Source organism: Chaetura pelagica, unplaced genomic scaffold, assembly GCF_000747805.2.
Source record: "Chaetura pelagica isolate M959 unplaced genomic scaffold, ChaPel_1.0 scaffold207, whole genome shotgun sequence".
Taxonomy (NCBI): domain Eukaryota; kingdom Metazoa; phylum Chordata; class Aves; order Apodiformes; family Apodidae; genus Chaetura; species Chaetura pelagica.
This window is the reverse complement of record NW_009953929.1, coordinates 4,185,798-4,208,761: the sequence shown is the minus strand read 5'-3', so window position 1 is coordinate 4,208,761 and position 22,964 is coordinate 4,185,798. Positions and strand designations below refer to the sequence as shown.

Genomic DNA, 22,964 nt, shown 5'->3' with positions numbered 1-22,964 from the left:
TAAGAACATTTCTTACCCTCTGGAGCAGCTTGTCTCTATAGTGTTCAACCTGTTCCTGAAAACTCTGGCCTGGTTTCTTGGGTCTTTTCCCAGACTCTAACTCATCCTGAAACTTCATCACCTTAAGCTGTGAAAATAATACTGACCATTAGGTTATTTGGCTTCTTATTATCCAGTTAGGCAGGTGGCTGAAAATGAAATTTCCATGATTTATAATCTGTATTCTTCATTCTCTCTATACAAGTTTGTGCACAAAAAGATACTGATTTTATTTAAATTGGATCAGAGCGACAAAACCGCATACTTGTCTGCAGGCACCTGCAGCTGTTTACAAGTTAAGAACTAAAAATAAAGGGATTTTTTTCTGTATTCTACTAAATTCTATTCCCATCATTAGAACACGGAACCCTTGTACTTCTTAGATCATTATCTGGGGTTTTTTTCTTTCAAAATGAGATCATTTACTGCAGGTGTCTTAATCTATTGTTTCATATTCTCTTGTCTACTCCAAATTCTCCTTCAGAAACTGCCTTTTTCACATTTAACCCTAAATATTAAAATCAAATTACTTACATAATTAAAACATAAAACAAATGCATCTCCTCTTGAAAGAAGTGATTTTTACTAACATACTACTCTTTCTTGTGCTATCAAACTTAGCAACAAAATTCAGCTCACTAGAGCTGCTAAATGCAACCCTAAATTTATGGCAATAATATTGGCAACTGAGTCACAAAGGGAAACAAAAGTCAGAATTTTCCCATATAGATTTTTTTTTTCTCTAGATACACTAAAACCTTTCCCCAAGTTGAATCATGTAATAAAACTTCACTCACATCTTTTATCAGTTGTCAATTCTTTATTCTTACTGACACAGCCTTTTACAAATAATCCTTCAGGTTTTTTTTGGATGAGGTGTCATCTCTTTTTTGGGGGGAGGTTGGGAGGAGCTTGGTAATAAGTCACATTGTATTTGTCAGCTGTCTTCCCTATGTTTATGCTCTGACTCTCCTGTATTTCCTGTTTCAATACCAACCTGCACATCCATATATATATACACACATATATATATATGAGTAGAATTTTCCAGTGCTTGAGGTTTCATTTTTAGCAAACAAAAAATAATTTTCTCTTTAGAAACATTTAACTCTTCCATACTGAAAATACACCAGAAAAAAGACTTTGCAACTCTGCCCACTTTGGTTATCTGAAAGGATTCTTACTCTCCAGGTCCTCAAATCCCCAGTATGAAGTAGGCACAAAATCAAACCCTGAAGCTTTCTTCTATCCTCTCAGAAGCAGTAGGCCAGACTGGATATGAAAATACCATATATTCTAATCAGCCCCTCCAATTACTGACTGGCCAGAAAGGAAAGGCATCACAAAAACAAACTAATCACAAGAAAAAATACGTTAAAGAACATAAAACCCAGCTAAGGACAGCACTACTTTGAGCTGGATACCCTGCAGTTACAGAGCTTATGCCCACAACACATTTTTCATTTTAGACTCAAACACGATGGAGCTGACAAGATTTGATTTCTTTACATTTTTAGCCAACAAAGCTGTGACACTCTCTCTGTTCAACCGTATTTTGAAAGCAAGCCTAAGTCTATAGCCCAAAGTAACCAGAAATGAAAGAAAACTAGGAATCCAATCAACAGGCTTTACTTAACTTAATAAGCTAATCTGGATGTAAAGAAATCCTGAGCTTCTAACGGCCTATCTTACATGCATGTTACACAACCCACTGGTGGCATGACATTTAAAATGCTAAGAGGAACTATGTGCACTTAACTTTCAATAACTGGGCAGAGGGGAGGGAACTAAATAGTGATCTTTAGAAGGTGCCTAAAGAGAGAGGAAAATTACAAAAAGCCCATACAAAACCCACTGACTCAACACCTCCTCAAACATCAACTGTGTTAAGACCATATGGTTTCCCGAGACAGCCGTGGTCTTTTACAGACCAATCACCAACAGATCTCTCCCACGTACTTTTGCATCTCCCTTTGAATCATGTAAATTGACTCCTTTTAGAAAGGTGCTGTGGGTAGAGGAAATCAGCTCTAGTATATCCCCTAGAAAAAGTGACTAAGTGTTACAAAATGCTGAGATGATATCAACAGCTAACTACAGGAAGAGCATTCTCTTCCACCTTCCTTCTCCACTCCTGAACCCCAAGAAAAGGGTTCCTCCTCCACCCTGCCCTTGCAGCAGCTGCAGTGCTTGGCTGAGCTTTCCATAAGCCAGATAATTCCCTAATCCAGCAAAAGCTCACCTTTCACCTTCAATTTTTTTCTCCCTGCATTAATGAGATGTACTGGCTCAGGGGAAGAATGAGCAGGTGCCCGATCTCACAGGTAGGATCAGGATACTCCCTTTCAGCAGACGTTGAGCAGTTAGACCAGATCAGCTCATCCTAGACCTTCACGTATAGAAGCTTTTGATACTTGCTTTAAACATCACCACTGTATATCTTAAAAGAAAAGGAAGCACTTGGGTCCCAAAGTCCAGAAAATAATTATCTCAAGAATTCTCATGCTCAAAATTAGTATATAAAATTTAGCCATTAGCTTTTGCCATTCCACTATTTACAGCATATTTGCCATAGTGAACTCTCTTCTTACTGATCTCTTCATAGAGCATACGATGCTAGTGTTATATATCCTTACAACTTTGGCTTAAACCTGCTTAAGGACCTAACTGAATTGACTGCTGTGTCTAAGAAATTAGTATTACAATGTTTTGGCACAGTTTTGAAAAATGCAGTCTCCCACAGCAGAGTTTAGAGGTTTTCAGAGACTGCAGTGCTGAAGTGTCCAATAGCACTGGAGTTCCTGTGAGCAACTGCTACTAAATGCTCCAACATTGGGATTGTGTTTGTCACTAATCGTAAGGAGGCATCTCTCCTAAATTCAAGGTAAACAGCCCCACAACATGTCTCTTGTCTATTGGTTCTCATCTTGAAAATTTCCCCCTCTCTGCTTAAACCCATTTGAGAAGAGTTTAAAAGATTCAGCCTTTCCTTCAAGTTGAAACACTGATTACAGATTAATCAAGGAACTTACAGAAAGGGGTAACATCTTGCTGCCTCGGTTCAGGGAAACCACAGACTGACACAAACTGAAGCCCTGCTGTAGCACTTTGCATTTTGACAAGAACAGGTGTGCCATGGACAACCTATCTTGCTTACAATGAACCTCTTTTCAAAAACTGTTCTTGGTTTTCTAATTTCCTGCTGGCACTGAGTCAGTGCACAGTGGTCTTCAGAGAGCAAAAAGGCTTTTTCATAAGAGGTTACTCTGCACTTACACATCCGCAGAGCTGCACACTAGATACAAGAATTAACTAGGGAGTTAATCACAAGATGCTTGAATTTCTGCTTGAGAGATCTTTTCACTCAAATCTAGGCTGATTACAGACTGGATAGCTATCCAAGCAGACCAAAATGTTTTGTTTTTTTTCCTTAAAACGGACTCGCCCCAACAGCGGCTGCAACAAGTCCCAGACTTTGCCAGAAGCAGAGCAAAATCTTTCTTTGAAAGCTTTGGAATTTCTGCAGCTACAATATTATCAACAACTACAATATCAGTGATATTGATGTATACACGCGAAATACCTCTTTAGCCATTAACAGCTTTTGTGTTTTGGAAAATAGAAGTCGATTCAGAGATCTCAAATCCATCAAAATCTGCTGTATTAAGCTAGTATTAGCAGATAGAATCTGCTGTATTAAGGAAACTGCTATAAACTGCAAAACTATTGGTCAAGCAAGAGCCAATATGTCTCATCTGTTACTATGAAGCCACAATGAGTAATTGGATAACTTTTTGCCATTTTGCAGTGCCCTCAAATGAGCTAGAAACCTTCACAGACTGTAAAGACCAAAGGGTTATATCACCCTAGTGATGGTTACAACCCTCAGATAGCTCCTATGAATTGATGAACAAGTATTCTGTGTAGTAAGCCAAGAAAGGTCTAATACTAATCCAGAGAAAGAACTAATGGAAGCTGTATAGAACTTGAATTTCTTGACAAAAAGTCCACAGGACCTTGAAATTCAGACCAGGCCTCAGATACAATCTACTCTTGTTGACTATGCTTAATCCATCCTCATCCTGTGCTTTAGCCATTCCCTGTTGGAGACTGAATACTACAACAGAGGAACTTTCATTTTGCCTGGTACAGCAACTTTCATCAAGAAACAAGGACAGTATCACCCTTTGTGACATGCAGGAAAAATTTATTTGGCTCTTAGTAAGAAAATAAATTGTAACTCTAATGTCACTACGTATTTTTAGGGGGAAAAAAATATCTGTTTACACACTAGGCATGGGGGTACTAACAGAGCACAGACACGGGATGGTATAACAGAATCCAACCCTGCATCTCCTGGAGCTCTGTGGTTTGTAGCAGAAAGGCTGAACGGGAAGACTCAAAACCATTATTCTTTTACCTCTGATTAGGCTAAAATAAAGGTGAGTAAAGGCAGTTACCAAAGAGGGCAAATCTGTTTCACCCTTTTGGAAGCCCTGATATGTCTGGATTGGTGAAAACCCTCCCTCCTGCTGCAAATGAAGCCTGCACTCTTTTTTTTAGATGATTTTGCGCAGCAAGATGGAGATAGAAGCAAAGTACCTTAGAGAAAGGTCCAAGGAGGACAATGCTGCTTCATTTTGTGAGTTTTTTGCATGCTCTGAGGAAACAAGCTTAATGAACAATTTAAGCAACTAAAGCTCCCATTGTTCTAACAGTTCACAGCACTGAGGTCTCCCTACAAAGATGAATAGACCTTCCTTTTTTATGGGAAAGAGACACCATCAAGACCTTCTGAGATCTGAGTTTAAATGCAGAGCAAAGTGCCAATCTTTCCACATTTAAAAACACAGTAAAGAAATCACTATTCTTCTGTGTTACAAAATAGCCTTAGTTCTTACTAAGTTCTGGAAAGAATTCGCACTTCAGGAAGTTGAACAGGGGTATGGGGAAGGAAAAGGAAAGGTTAACAATGTGTCTACTCTGATGGCAACCATCTGATGGCTGTGGCCAAAGTTTGTTTCTTACTGCACTTTCCCTCCCAGTTGACAAACTGAATTTACTAACTGTAAAGAGGGAGAATTATTGTTTGCATCCATGAATTTCCAAGAAACATTTGAAAAAATGTGTTTCAGCTTCCATAATAGTCATTGTGTCAACTGCTGGAGAATCAGACTTGGCCTTTGTTTTCATGCAGATTTTACACAACATTCTAAAAATTGTATATTCAAAAGCATAATTGCTAAAGCTGGTAATTGGGTGCTTTTTTCTCAGTTCCTCCCCTCAAATTTAATAATGGATATGTTCTTTGGCAGGGTCTGGGTACACACTAACAAGGAACTTTGACTGTGAATGATTTTAAGTAGTACAGAGAGTACTTGCCTGTCAATAACAAAGTCAAGGAGAAATTTTAAAACTTCTACATGTCTGAAATGTTCTGAAGAATAAAAAATTACAGTATTTTTCTGGTGATTCTGAAAGTCTGAAACTGATAATTTACTTTCTAGAAAGAATAAAGATGGGAACATGCACTTGAAAACTTCAAATAATCACCAACTAAATCTGTTACAGGTGGGATACACTGATGAGAGAATTTACAACACTTGTGCAGTGTAAAATTGACAGTGGTTAAGTAAATCAATTCTTAATCTGCCTCCACAACTGCGAGGGTAACATCTATAAAACAGATACTCAATCTGAAAGAAACCCTTTCCATAACCACTACAATCATTAAAACAACAATAGGAAAACCAGTTTCACTTGTACTTCTTTTGGTCTGACATCCTATATTTTGCACAGAACTACTGCCACCATGAGTCAAGTCAGATATAATTCACATTTAGCTTTTCTCAGATTCAGAATTTACTCAGTTCAAATAGCTATGCATAATCAACTTTCAAACTCCTATGTAAAGCATATAGTCCATTAATTTTAATTATCTGAATGATTAAACAGAAGTATACTTGGGAGAAACAACAGTTGTGGCATTTTAAAATCCTATTGTCTGTACATCTCAAAAGAATACTATGGGGCTTTGCCAATGCCTGATTTTAGCTAACTAGTACATTATAGTATCAACAGGTAGGCAGCCACCATTCCACCTTCAAAATACTACCCAAATCATGATCTGTCACTTGGAGACACTACCACTATAACAAGTAGTTTAGCAGCTTATTATTATTTTAAAGAACTAAATAGAGTACAAGAATTTCAGTATGCCATGTATAATGGATTTTAATACTGAATACAAGATGAAAAATCACATGCAGTTTTTAACTTATTTTTGCATGGCACTGCATGACAGAAAGGCTACACTGCTAGACAAAGCTTATGCTCAATTCAAGTTCTAATTACCTTCTCAGACAAATCACAGGCTCAGAAGTCAGCACTAAGACATAAAGGATCTATGCTCATCAACCTTAGCAGGTATACTAACCCCTATGCTTGGAGAAAGGACAAAAGAACGAGTGATCCCTATAAATTTCCACTGAACTGCCCCTTTCCAGGACCACCTGCTTTAGTTGCATCCCCTTCTTTGTTTGATGACTGACACAGTGAAAAGAGCAACTTTTAAATTTAAAAATACAAACACTTTAAGGCAAGAGACAGAGAGAACAAGAAAGGCATAGGACTAAGGTCACATCCAGAAGTCCCTCACATTTGCTAAGAGGAGGAAAGTGTAGAGGAATCCAAGCTATCTAAGGCTATCAGCGATGCTGAAAAAGGACACTGAAAAAAGATGGGCAAATCTCAACACACAGTATCCCCTGACTCAAATTTGCATTTTTTCCTGCATTATTTTGAAAACCAAAACCAGGCTGTAAACAAACATGCCTTTATAAAAATACACCAGAGTAAAAAAAAAAAAAGCATATATAATAGGTTTATAATTATTTCAGTAAAAATAACTTTGTGTTATATGCAGGGAACTTGGGGGGGCAGATTAGAAAGGTGCAAAAGGGTAGCACAAAACACCACGTACTGACCTCTATCTCTCTGAGTTTGGCACGTTTTTCTTCACTCATTTCTGAGTATTTGACTGATGACTTGGATTCAGGCATTTCTTCTTTAATAGGATTGGAATACATGTGTTGTTCTTCTGACTTAGAACTCTGCGTGTCTTCCTCATCTTCACTTTCTTCTTCTTGACTTTACAGAAAACATACAGAATTTATGTATGTGTATATATATATATTTAAGACAATTATCTGTTACAAAATTTACTACCTCTTGTACTTAGTAACTGCTTAGTTATTAGTTTTGAAATCTGTTATGTAATATTATGTCGAAGTCCTGTAGCTACAAAACAATCTCCATCTTTGAGACAGATATCTCAATATATTCATTTAATGAAATAATTCATATAAACAGAGTGCAGATGATTTCTTGACGTTTACAAGAATCAAAACCATACCTAAATCTGCCACAAAACTAGTCCTCTACCCTCAGCAGAATCTCCCAAGTGCTGTAATAGTGCTTTTCAGATATTTTTCATAAAAGAACATCTACTACACTTTTGGTTTTTTATATTCCCAGACTGGCCACTAGAGTGCTACAGCACTACATGCAATGCAGTCAGATATTTAAAACATTACTAACAGATGCTCTCAATCACTTGAAAGAATCAAGTAAAAGACTGCTCAAAACAAACAGATGGCATGGAGGCTCTTGACCAACAGATGGCATGGAGACTCTTGGCATCCAACAAAACATACACAGCAGAATAATATTCACTGTTTGTCTCAAAAGCGAAAAGCAGAGGTTTAGACACATTCACACATATCTGACATCATGACTGCCAAACCATAAAATGCTACCTGAGTTCTTACCATTTTTTACTATACTATTAAGTTATCAAATCAGAATCAACTTAAAGATTATGGTGAATAACTCTTAAAAAAGTGTAATTTGTTGTGTCATGAAAAAAAATATGGGGGTTGAAAGCATGTTGCACCAAAATCCTGATTTTACTCTTTTTTCTTATTGTTCTACTTTCAAAATTTAATTTTTCTTCTGCTCTTATAATACATGTGTGTGTGTTTGTACCTATGTATGTATCTATCTATCTTATAGGGAGTTCCACAGACATTCAAACCTAGAGGAAGAAAATTAGTATGTTCTCAGCAAAATGAAAAAGTATTTACTTTTGAATTTCCTCCTCCTCAGATTCTTCATGCTGGTCAAAAAGCTCCCACTTAGAAGTAGTAACAGCTAGAAGAGACAGGAAGGTAATTTTAACAACAGAAAAAGCTATCACTTCATCTGAAAAAAATCAGTATTTGTAGATATAATAAAAATTGCAATGGAATAAAATTTATCAGCATCTAGCACTTATTACAGACCTTCTATTTCATAGAAATACTCAAAAATGCACATTATCAGAGTATTTACTATTTACAGAGCTCTTCACTGACATTGCATACCATGTTTCAGTAAATCCTTCAAAAGTAGTCAAGTATTTGTCAGTTTGTATAGTCTTATCTTCTAACCAAATACTTAGAAAGACTGCCAACCACATACTCAGATTTTTTTTTTCAAGATTTACTCTTAATGAACTGGAAATTATTTTTAAAGGATGGTAGGCTATTGAAGTAGAATAACAAAGCCAGAATACGCTGTTTTCTTCACTGAAGTTATGAACTGAAAAGAAGTTATGATTGAAAATCATATTAACACTTTTAAACAGATCACCTGAAAATAATAATGATATAGTAAGAGACTTCAAATTTCCAGTTTACTTACGGAAGTATTTTAGCTTAATATACACCCTGGAAACTAACCTTGAGCTTCCAGTTCTGATTCATCCACTGCTTCCCACTTTGAAGGGGCAACTTTGAATATGGGCTCATTCTTTTTTGAGTCTTCAGCTGTATCCACTGTTGGAGAAAGACATACAGGAAAATAATTTTCAAAGCTCTTCAAAAGTTTCAACAGAAAAAAATGATAGCATCACAGAATCCTAATAAAACATTAGATTTAAATACTGAAACTTATTATACCATTTTATTATTTGAAAAGAAATCAGGATTTGGAACCTTATGTGCACACCATTAGAAGATGGCTACTGTGTGTGTCTCTGAAGCAATTAAGCAGTTTTTAAACTAATCTTTTCTAGAACAAATTGAGATTCATCAATTCCACACCCCACAAAGCTACATGCCATGTTAATTCCTGACTGTACTTATAAAAACTACTTGGGAAAAGAAATTATATCGTTTGAAGATTCAAATAGAAAGTAAAACTGAAACTTCATACAAGGAACTCCATCAAGATCGTCATCCAGTGATTTAATTGGGACTCCATCCAAATCATCAATAGGAGCAGCATCAATAGGAATTCCATCCACATCTTCTAGTGGAGCACCATCAAGCTCTTCCTCAATGGGAGCACCATCAAGATCATCTGGTACTTCCTGGAAGCAAACAGTAAGTATTTAAAGAACAAATCTACCTTGCTTTTCCTTACTTCTCCATGAATTTATTTTTATTTTTATTTTTTTAATTAGTAGCATTAAAAATACCTTAACCCAAAAAAACTCAACTTTAACAATTTTTGCTACCAAGTACAGCTGCTCACTGCAGAGGAAAAATGCAATATCCTCCTATAAAAAAATATATGCAAGAGCTTGAAACTTGTCCATAGTATACTGGAAGCTTTGCAATACCTTTATTCAGAAGAAGAGATATTAAGGTGAGGTTTAGCTTAAAATGAGCCCTTTACAGTCGGAGAAATTATACTACATTACACCTACACATTCTAATTTGTTAGGTGCACATGCAGGTTCACCCTGCTCTATTGCAAACCTTCCAATTACACTGTAGAACTTACTCCCACATCCTCTCACTAACAGGCATGTTTCCACCGAGTTACAAAATAAACTTAGCCTTAAATGTACCTCTATTTATCAGTGCCGACTGTCTTAACTTTCTTAAATAATATTTATATGTACCTGTAAACAGATCAGCACAAATTCACTCAATGATAATGGTATCTTAGAAATTTTTAGCATAGAGCTTCAATATATTGAATAATAATTTACACCTGCCACTATGCAATAACTGAAACTCACTACATACCCTGTTTAAAGTAACTTCAATTAAAAAAATAATTAATGCTATAGAAAACTAGAAAGTTAGCAACTTACTGCTCTAATACAACACAGCAAAGATCAAAGTGTAAATGTATCACAACCTTCCTCTGAAACAGATGGCTCTATTACATCCATGTGTGACACTCACACAAGAAGAAACTGGATGATTCAGGTAACCAGATGCCAAGCTATTTAGAACTCTCAGAAATTATAACTAATGCCTGGAATTCTAACTCAAAATTCACCGACAGAAACTATAGAGTATTTCCTGTACAAAGGCAATAGCTGCCATTCTGTTCTAGTCTTTGTTATGAAACAGTTTCACAATATAACTCCACCACAGCACCTAATCTAAAACCAACAAATGCAGCAACAGATTAAACAGGATTTGCATCTCACAATGTCTGTTATGCCTGTATTTAAGAGCAAGGGGCTCAAGGGAAAATGGTTTATTCACCCTAAAAGAGATATCAAAATAATCCTTGCCAGCCCTGTTTTATATTCACACATTTTTCTTCACCATCACTACCAAGGTCACTTACCTCTGTTTCTTTATCTTCCATGATATTTACAAGCCCCAAGAAAATATTCTGTAGTTTGATGAGAAATGGCTCAGGATAGATCGCCCAGTCTTCCCATGCTCGGAAGCAAGTCATCACCCGTTGCTACAAACAGTAGGAAAAAAATGCTAATAAATTTCTATTATAAAATGTAAAGTGACAGGAAATACACCACAGAGCACTACTACTGTAGAGAACTAAGTAGTTCCATACTGGCATATACTACAATGATACCATGTTGGGCAAGACTAGGAATTGTACCAAACTATGCACAGAGGAACTACTTTTTTTAAACTGCACTCGACTTTCCTTTTTCCTTTAAATTCCTGAGCCATCATAAATTTCAGCTGCTTACAGTCCCTATTCCAACAGTAAATTTTGTTCTGTTCAGATGTTCAAAGCAGGTTTCTCTACTAAATTTAACAGAAAATATCTTTCCCTTTGAAAAATAAAATAAAAAATTAACATTGGCTTATGGATATTATTAAACTGAAGTTATGCCTTACTTTCATCTTTTTGTAGAAGCAAACTGTATTTGAAATTATGGGCTTCAGCTCAAACTTGCCACATTAAATGTATCTGGAGATGTAGATATTTAAAAAAAAAAAATCTACTGCCTGTCTTTACCATACAATTTAATAGTTTTAAAACAGGAGATAGCCAAAATTGATTCTCAATCTAGAGAGAAGGTAGGATAACCAGGGTAGAGATCTTAATACAGAAAAACTAACTATGCTGTAAAGCTTTGTATTTAAAGCTTCTGATTTACAGAAATAAATAAACAAAAGAACCATAGAGGCATACTTAAAAAAGAAGGAAAAGCCAGGCTGGACATGAGAAATGGTGAAAAGCAGAGCACTTTATCTCAAAAATCACTTTCAACTACCCATGGTCAGACTGCTTATCAGGCCTCAAAACTTACAGCCTAACTATCATAAAAGTGTTGAAAAGTAACTTTAGGCTGTTATGTCCAGCAGTTTCTTTCCACACTGAGCAGTCCAAATTTATTTTTGAAACTGAAATACAAGGGTGCAGAAAAAATCAAAAAGCTAGAAGGCCTTGTTTGCAATTCAAGTACTAGATAGATGCGCTCTCAACTCCACAATTATGTACCTACTGACACATCTGTTAGATGCTAATTTTCTTACTTAATTTCAAGACTAACTTTGCAAAAGAGAAAACTTAATTTAAGAAATATAAAAAAGCTTAATTAGGAAGCTTCAGGTTCAAACCATCTATCACAGTATGCAACCTCTTGTGCAGGAACATCTATTTATTTGACTTCTATGTCATGTAAGTAACAATGAAATACATACCTTGAAATTTTCAGACTGTAAATGGCCTTGTATTGTACGGTAAGTAGCATTGAGATCAGAGAATATCTGACATAATTTTGTTTCAAAACTAGAATTAAACATATACATTTCTTTAGTTAAACTTTGTAAGATATGTCTTCTGGACATACATAATTCATGAAAATACCTGGGACATAGGACTCAAAAGCACAAGGTTCTGATCCCTATAGCAGCCATGAACCGAACTATAAAGCAAATATGATTACTATATATTAAATCACCTTGGACAACAACAGAACTGTGAAGGGAGATCTTCACATCTGCTGCAGTCTCTCTATACAGCCTGGAAGGACTGGAGGAGGATAAAAGTAGTTTTACAACCACACACACGACGAAATAATTGTCTCAAAATCAAATTTGTATTTTTAAAAAGTTCTTAGTTATGTGTCTATTCTAATTTACTCAGTGAGGCCCATAGTTGCCTGGCTTCCCCTAGGCTTCTCTCAATGTGCAAAAAATAAACTACTACAGCAAACACACACTGCAACAAGAAACAAAGACTTGCAATCACTGTAGTTTTGTAACACAATGAATACTCTCCATCACGCTACCATAACATTAGAAAATCCAGGAAGCAGACACAATCAAATATCCAAATAGGACAAAGCTACTCTCCTTTGGACATTTTTCTTAAATTCTGCTCAGCACCTTATAAACAAAGAACATGTTCCCCATACAAGTTCTCCAAACTTCATGGAGAATTAATAAACACCTCCTAATAAAAAGAGTTCTACGTCAAAAATTTACTTATTTGCATGGACTATATGTAAATACTATCTACAGGCTCTCCTTCTGAAAAAAGGCACAAGTTATTTTCACCTCTATGAGGATCAATGCAAGTGGCCCCTTGTATAAAGCACATACCATGAACTTCTCACATTACAAAGCAACCAGAAGTACTAACGTTACACATTTTCATGCAAAGGAGACATAAATATCAACAGTGGTAACAGTATCCTCATAAAAGTGTTAACTTCTCTACAACTTCTATCCAGAGATGTACAGAACTGAATATGAGGATATTCTTTTTTTTTTTTTTAACCATCAATCACCTAAAATACTATACTTACAATTTTCTATAGTAGGAAGCGTTGGCAACTTTAGCTGAAGAGTTGTATAATACATCTGACACCAGATACAATCTTGCAATCTACAATAAAGAAGGTTCAAATTAAGGTAACTGTAGAGTTTAAATTATCCTGAAAACATATGCATTCTTACATAAAGAATACAAGACAGTTTAAACTATCTAGAAATATCTGATTAGAACTAAGTGTAACACAGCCATACTCTTAGTAAAGGTGCTAAGAAACAACTTCTCCCTTCTTATGTTACAGGGTACTAGCCACTGTAACATGGTATTACACAGTATCACAAAGGACAGATTGTGGCATTCCATTTTTATTTCCTCGTTTGAACACACTATTCTGCTGTTTTCAATGTCACAGTAAGGCAGAATATTATTTACAAGCAGGTTCAGAAAGCATAAAAATATGTAACAAAATCCCACAGGAATAAAAACATACTTAAATTCAAGCTCATGTTTTAACACAGACCCTCAATGCTACCTGAAACTTGTATCGCTCATAAATTATATGCACGTGCTGTTTAGTGAGCTCTTCCCCCCAAAATAAAACACATAAAAGCTCCACACCTTCTTCGGAAGAGGAGTCTTCAGAATGGACAAAGATTCCGTGATGCAGTCCACAATTTCTTCAGCAGCTTCTGCATTATTTAGGCAGAAAACCATTGCATCACCTATATCATTCTTCCGAGGTGTTAATCCACGCAGAATTTCTTCTAACTTGTCCCTCTGTCTGAAATATCAAGCATTTTAATACTTTCAATATAAAACTAATGGTACTTCGAGGAATTTCCATTTAACGATTTGTTTTATTTTTAATAGCAAAATTAAGAAAATAATGTATACATTTCCCCTACCGTAGGCATCCCCATCATGCTTACAATTCACAGCAAGGAACTCTGAATATCTGTCTTCCTGCTTATTAACAACTACTCCATATTTTAATTTCTGATGGACAGCATCAGTAAGTTTATAATAACTGTTCAGCTCATGAGATCATAACAATGTTGAAGAAAGGTGTTGTATACCCCCATAAACAGATACAAACAGAAAATGGGGAAAAACTCTCACCTTCCCAATCTCCTTCAAAGGGGTAACAATGGATTGAAAGAATCTGTGTTCAATGGTGACAAATTTAACCAAATCAAGAATGTATTTAGCAACAAGAGTCATCAAAAAAGACTAACGAAAAAGCACTGATGTTAAGAGAGTTTCTAAGTAATTTTATGACAAGCATGTCAACACTTTAGGGATAGCATATTGTAACTACAAAAAACACAACAGGAAAAAAACAAGGAGATTTGCAGTTAAAACAGCGCAATAAGTAGGTGGAAGTTCATACTCCTCCTTAAGTGCACCCTTCTTGTTCGGTTCCTCCACAAATGCTTCTGTTTCTTGCTCTTCTGACATCCCATGCAAGTATGGATTCAGTGGTGGTGGCCTCCAAAATGATCCATTTTTGAACATACGGAAATCTTCCGTCCTCCACTTGGTTGGAGCATCTCCCTACAAAGAAAACAAAACAAAGTATTTTTATTTTGGTATGATTTTATTTCATTATGCTTGAAATTATGAATTGTCACTAAAACTCTACTTGCCTGAAGAATTGAATAAAGCTTCCACCTATAATAAACGTGGGCTGGAGTCTGGTTTTCAAATAAAAACCTAAATCAAAGAGAAGATACAAAACATGTTACACATTATTTAACCAAAGCAAATTCTAAATAATAATTCAGTAAAAAAAAAAAAAAATATAACCAAACCCTATTCAGAACCACACATCAGCAACTGAGTGAACTCACGACAGCTAAAATCACGTATGCCCGCAGCACGTGCAGAAGAAGTGCTACTACTTCAAGCACATAAATATGCAATCTGCAAAGCAGAGTGCAGAATTCCACAAAGGCACAGTATTTCTCAGAAGTTAAAAGCAGAACAAACAAAGTCAGAAAGACTGTGCAGCCTCACAGCAAAGCAGAAGAATAGTTAGTGCGAAGAGTCACTACCAGAGCAACTGTAACCGCAAGAGGACTGAATACTAAATTACTTTAAGTTCTCCATCAGTTAATTGTCAGAACACTGACAAGATCAGAAAAAAAAAAAAAGCAGCCCCTTATGGGCTGGTCATTTTGACCTGCATATTTTCTAAATTTGTCTATGAAAATAAAAATGAAGCACTTCAACCTTACTGCAAATGAAGCATTCTTAAAAGGTCATGAAGTACTTCCCTGAAAAAGTTTTTCAGAGATTGCATTTCACCAGAAATTTGAAATTGGTCCTTCTTAATTTAATTCATGACAGGAGCTGTGAATTCTGAAAACTTCATTATGTCAACTAAAGTTTAATCCTATTTTTATGAATATCAAAGAAAAATGACGCCCAGCTAAGGGTTAGAAATTAAGCTCCAGGAAGACTGGACATTGGGTTAGTCTGTCTGGTTTGACTGGAAGTTTTTTCCTTTTTTTACTTTATTCTTTGAATTCCTCTGAAAAGTAGGCACTAAATGTATTTTATTTTTTTTTTACTATTTGTTTTATATAGGTACAAATGTATTTCTTAGTTTGTACATAGTGTTTTATTTATATGTACATATTAGTATCAACTGGAATAGAAGTACATTCTTCTTTAGAAAAAGATGGCATAAGCATTTGTACAATTTCTAAGATTTAAATCTGCACATATAGCTAGACATAGTAAAAACAACTCCTCTTCATATTTCAGAAATTCAAAATACTAGCAACCGTGAAAACAGTTAGTGCCATTTCAAACTGAAACAAAGTAATAAGCACCTGAACATTGGATTGTTGATTTCTCGGTTCATGATCATGGCTTCAAACATAGGCCCTTCCCGTACCACAAACTCTATCATTCGATGTATCAAAGCGAGCAAATTCCTACAACAACAACACAGTTAAAGAAAAATTGATTCAGACCTAACACTATATAATTCTACACTCCACCTAAGATACTAAAACTGTGCAGAAGATTATTTTGCTGTATTGTTAAGAAAATCATATACAAGATAAGGTAACACGGAACATATTATAGTCTTGCATCATAAACACTGGCATTCTAAAATACAAACATGCCTAAGAGTGGTGGAGTAAGAATTTAAGAGACCTCTTTCCTGAACTTCCATTAGGTTGTAGGCTTAGCCTACAACCATCTCATGCTTAATAAGCAGCTTAATAGTCCTTATGCATAAAAATGGGCAACTGAACACCAAAGTACAAGTAACTATCCAAAACTAAGCCCTCATCTAAATTGCTCAAAACTAAGATGAAAGTGTTAGATAAAGCTGTACAGAAGAACAAGTGGCTGAACATTATGCTCAAAAGTAAACACATATACTTTAGAATATTCATTAGAAATCACATTCAGGTTTCAAACTATTCAAGTATGAAAAGAAAAGGAAATAGCCTTCCTGATGCCAAACAAGGCAATGGATATACAAAATTTAGATCTCTTTTTGAGCAAAACTCAACTTGTCACATAGAACAAAACTGTGCATCATTTCATGTCAGACCATCAAATATTTCCTCCCTCCTATACTCAAATGAACCAAATCACAATTAAAAAAAATTTGAAATATCTGTATTTATTTCGTTTAGCACTACATCCTGAGACAAGAAGCAGATGTGAAGTGCACATTTCCCAATCCACATCTGAAAATGCAGAGCCACTTTTAAACATGTGACCAGGACATGGACATACAAGCTTTATAAGGAATAGAAACCTTCAGTTTTCAAACTTTTGGGATTTTTTGGTAACAGGATATTGAACTTTCAAATATAGATTATCCACACATATCAAAAGCTTCACAGCACATGTGCTCTGAATGTGATGCAAACAAAAAAAATACAGATTTTTACTTCTTTTTATTTTCTTAGATGTAACAAATGGGTATTGGTTCTTTACACGTATCTCATTAGATTTCCTTTTTGCAATTTTCAGAATTCTTAGAATTCACAAATTGTTACAGTGAAAAGCTGCAGAATTTTCCATTACTTCTTAGTAATGAGGTGATTATTTTCTACCATGTGTATTCCAAGTTTTGCCACAGATATAATGCACTAAATTAAAAGAAAAAACAGCTTAAAAATAGAAAACCTGCTCCTGCCATGTGCAAACTTAGCAAATGTTCTGTTTTATACCAGCTAGCATTCAATCTACTTTTGCTTCAGATATTACATAAAAAACCCAAACAGCTATCTACAGCTCAATTTTCCTGTCCATTTGCGTTTTTATTATCCCAGAAATGTTGTAAAGAGGACACAGTCTCAGTAATTTTGTTGCCATTTTATTTAAAGTAGGATTCTGAAAGTCTAAATAGCAAGACTCATCTTGTTATATGAACTGTATTTGAAAACATCAGTAACAAAAAACGTACAGTTAGCTATCAAACCTCTGAGCTATTAGACCATGAGTTTATTTTAAGGCAAGTTCAATGCAACCATTTCTGTCTTCCTGTAGAACAACGCCATTGCTTTTCATCTAATTTTTCTTTCATCAAGTACAATAAAGTTGCGTAAGAGCAGCTTATGCTTGAACAAGGACATCTGCTTTGGAAAGACCTCAGATGCATTAAAAAAAGCTTCTGTATATTCTGTATCTGAAAGAGGCTGTTAATGCATTCTGTTATATAAGAAATGACTACTTGAAAGTGAATTTCTCAGAAAAAACTTAATTACATATATTCAATATTTTCTGTTTAGTAAATACTAAGATGAAAGAGACATTAAAAACCAGTATTGAAAATTTTCAAACAAGATAGAATGATTAGATGTATTATGCCACTGCAGTTGGAATTTCTGCATGATGCAATGCAGTGTATAATAGTCTTAGCAGTTGAAATTAGAACCTTACATGTTCATCAGGAACAAAAAAGAAAGTATTTTCAAATACAATTCAATTAACAGGAGCTTTTCTTATCATAGGAGCTTTCAAAATTCTACAGTAAATAAAATGGAAACATTTTTCTCTGAAAGCTAATTACTCTGTAAGCACTGTTGAGTTTTCCAAGTCTTTGCTCTACTACTCAGTGTTTCTCCAATCGAGATGCCTCCTGGTCACCCTGACTATTCACGTCAGTACAAAAATTGTACTGTCCTAAAATTTCATCAAAAATATTAGTGCATTTGAGCATCTAATGAGAAATATGTTAATACACTACTGTAACTAGCTTTAAAAATCTCTTTTGTCCCTCCCCACACACGCGAAAAAAAAAAGAAAAAAAATGACTTTGTGACAATTAAAACAGTGTAGTAAAAAAAGATGATAGCTTTAAGTGTATTAATTTAAATTTTCACTTAGCTTAAGTTGGCCAACAAAAAAAGTTTTTCAGTTATAATAAAAACCACAGTTATTGGAGCCGATCGTACCAATGTCTGGTCAAAAACTGTATACTTTCCCAATCCATCCCATGATGTTTTCCTGGTCCCCCGCTGCCGCAGACAGTTCAGCTGGTGTTGCTCACCAAGGCCAATGTCAAAGAGAATTTGGTAATCTTTTGTGCTTATTTAGTTTTAAAACAGTGTTGTGTTCCTGTGTTTGGGAAAAGGTTTTAGCTTAACTGAGCAAGAGTTTACCTATACTAGTGTGAAGGTAGGAGCACTGATGGGGACCAAAATGTAAAAATAGCCTTGCAATACAGAACTACCTTTTCAGTGACCAAAATTATTACCCATTGCACATAAAAAACCAAGAAAACAAAAAAACCCCACAGAAATAAAAACTAGTTTTCAACTGAATCAGTTGCCCAATTAAAACAAAAACAAAAAAAAGGAAAAAAAAACACTACACTGGAGACAGCTGCATCCCAGCTAAGAAATACTCAGGAAATCTATGTCAGGACTTACACAGCACTGCTAAGACAAGCCATTTCATCCCAGGGTTCACTCATAAAATTGCCCTGCAACTACTTCTAGTGCTCAGATTCAATGTAAAAGATAATTACTTAAGTCCATCCTCACTAAAAAGAGTTATTAAGATAAGGATAATAAAGACTGTAAAACACATACATTTCTCTTATGTTTGATGAAAGAACCATTGCTCAGTCAAGCCATTACCTTTTCCTCAGCATCACCATTTTTCTTTAAAATTCCGAAGGGGAAATTTTCTATATTTAGATCAGTAATAATAAAGAAAAACATGTACCTTTCTGTTGGGATAACCACTTTGACTATGGCTTGCGACAGAGTCTGTATATGAAGTCACATCAGATAATAAACATAGAATATGTGAGTATTGTTAACAAGTAACAAGCAAAAATATACATATGCAATGAAAATACTACACAACTATCACAAGTTTTGCAGGCAATCTCTGCTGTGAAGTTATAACTAAGCAATTACACAAAATGCAAATGGTTGTGTCAGTGAACCATAAAGGTTCACTAATTGCAAAGTATCAGAACATTCCTGTCAGAATGTACATTGATGTACACTAAATAGGTACTACGCTGAATATAATTAAGAAAGGAGCTTTTAAATTTATGAAAAGATTCTAAACTATTTGACTTGGATCAAAGTTGGTATTACTTTATTCTCAAGTCTTACAAATAATAGCCCTAACATTTAAGTGTAATTCAAAGAATCAACAAATTCTTACAAATGTAAATCAAGTTCATTTGTGATTACAAGATACTTACCCTTTTAATCAGCTAATATTCCAGAAAAAAAAAAAGTTTGAAAACTGACTCCGTAAGTTCCATAAAATACTTACTCAATGTCCAGATTAATTACCTTCTACAGAAAATACATCAACTCCCCTAGTGTAAAAATAATGCTACCCAAATTAAAATGTAGTATTTTCTCTACAGAAAACAATTTAGATACTGCAATTTGGCAGCCAGCAAAAGGGGGGGACGTAGGAGAAAAAAATCCAGGGAGCCTGGAGGGGGAAAAACGATAGCGAGATATAAAGAAGCACTAAATAAATCAAGACCCGATACACTGTACCCTAACACAGACATGAGACAGAGCTTCAGGAATTAAAGAGGTTCCCTTGGGCTACAGCAGGGAGCCAGTGAGTTTGTACACTAAGGGCTACCAAAGTCAGCCTGAATATTCCAAATCTATGAAGCCATTGAAATATTGGCACAAATGCAGCATTTAACAATGAGATATGGCCCAGGGTGCTGTAAGTTACCTTCTCAAAATCTTCCTTGTTTTTTGGTGGTGGTAACATTGGAGCATTAGGATTCTTCAGTCTCTCCCTAGGCTGGGCATTAAAAGGCAGTCCTGATGGAGGAGGGGGGAGGGTATGCTCCATCATGGAAGGCGGGATGTATATTGGATGTGGTGGTATAGGTACAGCTTTGCCCCAGCCTAGCTTCATTTCAAACGACATTATCATCTTGCCTGAAAATGTGAAAGTAACAGAAAACAAAACAAAACAAAACCACCATTCTATTATAAACAGGTTTGGCATCACTCAAGATTTCTCTATGCCAGCGCAGCACTTAGGTCTGCCTACCATGACTTACTTATTGCTTAGGTTGTTGCTTAGTGTATCACATTATGTGCAAATGAAAGTCTGTTACATGAAACAGTTAATTAATTAACCATTTCATCTTCCCCCAATGTACATTTTTCAGAAGACTACAGTACACAATTACTTGAATTGTTGAGGAGAAAAAAAATTTCAACTTTTCATATTCAGCACATCACAATAAACAGAGTAACTTTTAAATCATATTATTTCTATATTTAAATTCTTCAAAATGTTTAGTAACATAAAATTTCAAATTACGCTGTTCAAAACAAAATGTAATAGCCAATTAGACCAGCTACATACTTACTGCAAGCCTACTTATTAATGGTCCTAAGCAAAGGACCATTTCAAGTAAGCTATGCAAGGGCAACCTTTAATTTTCTATTATTTTTGCCAAGCATGCTGATTTTATTCTCAGGCTCTTCCTAGACAGCGAGGACATAGGTTTTTTTCATCACCTAGTATAGTTTCTTTCAGTTTTTAAAATAAAAGATAGACAAGCTAGTTCAAATGCAAAATTGAATGTCTGGTGTAATAAAGTTACCTCCTCAGTATCAGGAATTTAGCCATTATTCAAAAGAATCTAACACTTAAATTACCAATTATTGATTATATATCCTTTATAAAAAAAAAAATAATGCTGGTAAACTACAAGTAATAGATTCCTTCTTCAGACACTGTTTACAGAGGACAGATTATCAAACTCTACCTCCCTCTAGCATCTTCAAAACAGCCACAAATGTTACATCTTTATCACAGCAAAGCCATGTATATTCTCAGCCCTTGTATAGGCTATAGTTTAATGACATTCAGCTGCCAGTAAGAGTCATTGTAAACTAAAATCCCTGCCAAGGTGTAACTACTGGAGTTCCAGCATATCTATCACTACTCAGACAAAACAACTTGAAGATATGCTTATAATTACTCCTCAATATTCCTACAAAGATAGTCACAACCCAAACTGAGAAATCTGCTTACCATTTAAATTCTTTAATGCTCTTTCAGCATCTCTCCTGTTCATAAAGGCAACAAAGCCACAGTTTCTTTCTCTTGCTCTTTCTTCATCAGTTCTTGGCCACATAATTTTAACACTCGCTAATGGTCCAAAGCGTCCAAATTCCTGACATAACATCTCTTCATTCATCTACGTGGTAAAAGGTAAAAATTAGCATCTTTCTACTATATTCCTGAGACACTCATTATTGTCTCAATACAGTCTAAGCAGTAAGTTTGGCAGCATCAGGTACAGAGTATTTATTTAAATAAATACAGCTTCTACAGTCACCGACTGTACCTGGTCTGTACATACGTGTATGGTTTAAAATAGAGGGGAAATTGTCACTTAAAAAATTCAGCAGGGGCCAAATACGCCAACACTGCACTTCGTTCCTTGGCTCCAAACTTACTTGAGGATTAATGTTCCCAAGATACAGATTCGTTGTGCTTGGATCTCCAACATCATGTGACCCTGGTGCATAATCATCCAGTACTACAATGATGGAGGAAAAAACAGAAACAAGAAGTCATAATCCTTGCCATGCCTGTAAGTAACAACATTATATTGAATGAGAAAAGCAACTATATTACCACCAGATGATCTGTTTCTTCTTGAAGGAGCATCCACTGAATAAATAAAGGAAAAAAAAATATAATTCAATCTACAAATGTTGTAGCCCAAGCAAACATAAAAAATAACATCTACTTACTTGAACGACGTTGGCCATCTGAATCTGACTGAGGTGGTTCAAAACGACTCAATCTACCTTTTGTTTTATGTCTTTCATCACGTTCCTCTTGTATTCTACAAAACAAGTTTAACATCAGTAGCAATACCCTTTTGAGGTTTCTAATCTCAAGTTTTCAATTAACTTTGGAAATATAAGATTTTTTTAATATTAAAGAATGGGCTTGCTAAAAATTTTTAATTGCCAGTATGTTCAAATTTCTGTTTAATCAACTGGAATGTATCTACCAGAATTATTCCAGCTACATTCCTTCTCATTCATACTGTGTTGTAATCAGAAACAGAAATTGTTTTCCATCTCTAACATTAGGGCAAATATACAGGACTCAGTTACACTCAATTCATGTGCTGCTCTTTCTGTTGTAAGACACATTCAAATGTAAAAGTATCTGCTTCTCGACACATTATTCAGTTTGTTTTTAGAACTATGCAAGCTGAAGTACATCTCTGAACTTGAATTACAAGTCTTATTCCTGCATTAATACAAAAGCTAGATATAGTCTGAGAGACACTGACAAAACTTCTTAGTCTTCCTCAGTCTGGAACAGATTTAAAATTGCTACCAACCTTTGTTACACCACCACTGAGAGAAAAGTCA

The 22,964-nt window shown here is 35.3% G+C and overlaps 1 protein-coding gene across 1 annotated transcript in view; it reads right to left on the bottom strand.

Moving 5' to 3' along the window:
- U2SURP (U2 snRNP-associated SURP domain containing) overlaps nt 1-22,964 on the bottom strand; it is a 32,989-nt gene that overhangs the window by 5,340 nt on the left and 4,685 nt on the right. Inside the window, exons 5-22 of the mRNA XM_010001649.1 lie at nt 22,329-22,423; nt 22,213-22,245; nt 22,029-22,111; nt 21,601-21,766; nt 20,278-20,489; nt 19,285-19,328; nt 15,918-16,022; nt 14,727-14,793; nt 14,471-14,634; nt 13,699-13,861; nt 13,115-13,194; nt 12,006-12,093; nt 10,672-10,794; nt 9,295-9,451; nt 8,820-8,915; nt 8,184-8,250; nt 7,026-7,188; nt 17-127 (exon numbers count right to left, since the gene is read on the bottom strand). Coding sequence (XP_009999951.1) covers nt 17-127; nt 7,026-7,188; nt 8,184-8,250; nt 8,820-8,915; nt 9,295-9,451; nt 10,672-10,794; nt 12,006-12,093; nt 13,115-13,194; nt 13,699-13,861; nt 14,471-14,634; nt 14,727-14,793; nt 15,918-16,022; nt 19,285-19,328; nt 20,278-20,489; nt 21,601-21,766; nt 22,029-22,111; nt 22,213-22,245; nt 22,329-22,423 — 2,017 coding nt within the window. The remainder of the gene's footprint in view (nt 1-16; nt 128-7,025; nt 7,189-8,183; nt 8,251-8,819; nt 8,916-9,294; nt 9,452-10,671; nt 10,795-12,005; nt 12,094-13,114; nt 13,195-13,698; nt 13,862-14,470; nt 14,635-14,726; nt 14,794-15,917; nt 16,023-19,284; nt 19,329-20,277; nt 20,490-21,600; nt 21,767-22,028; nt 22,112-22,212; nt 22,246-22,328; nt 22,424-22,964) is intronic.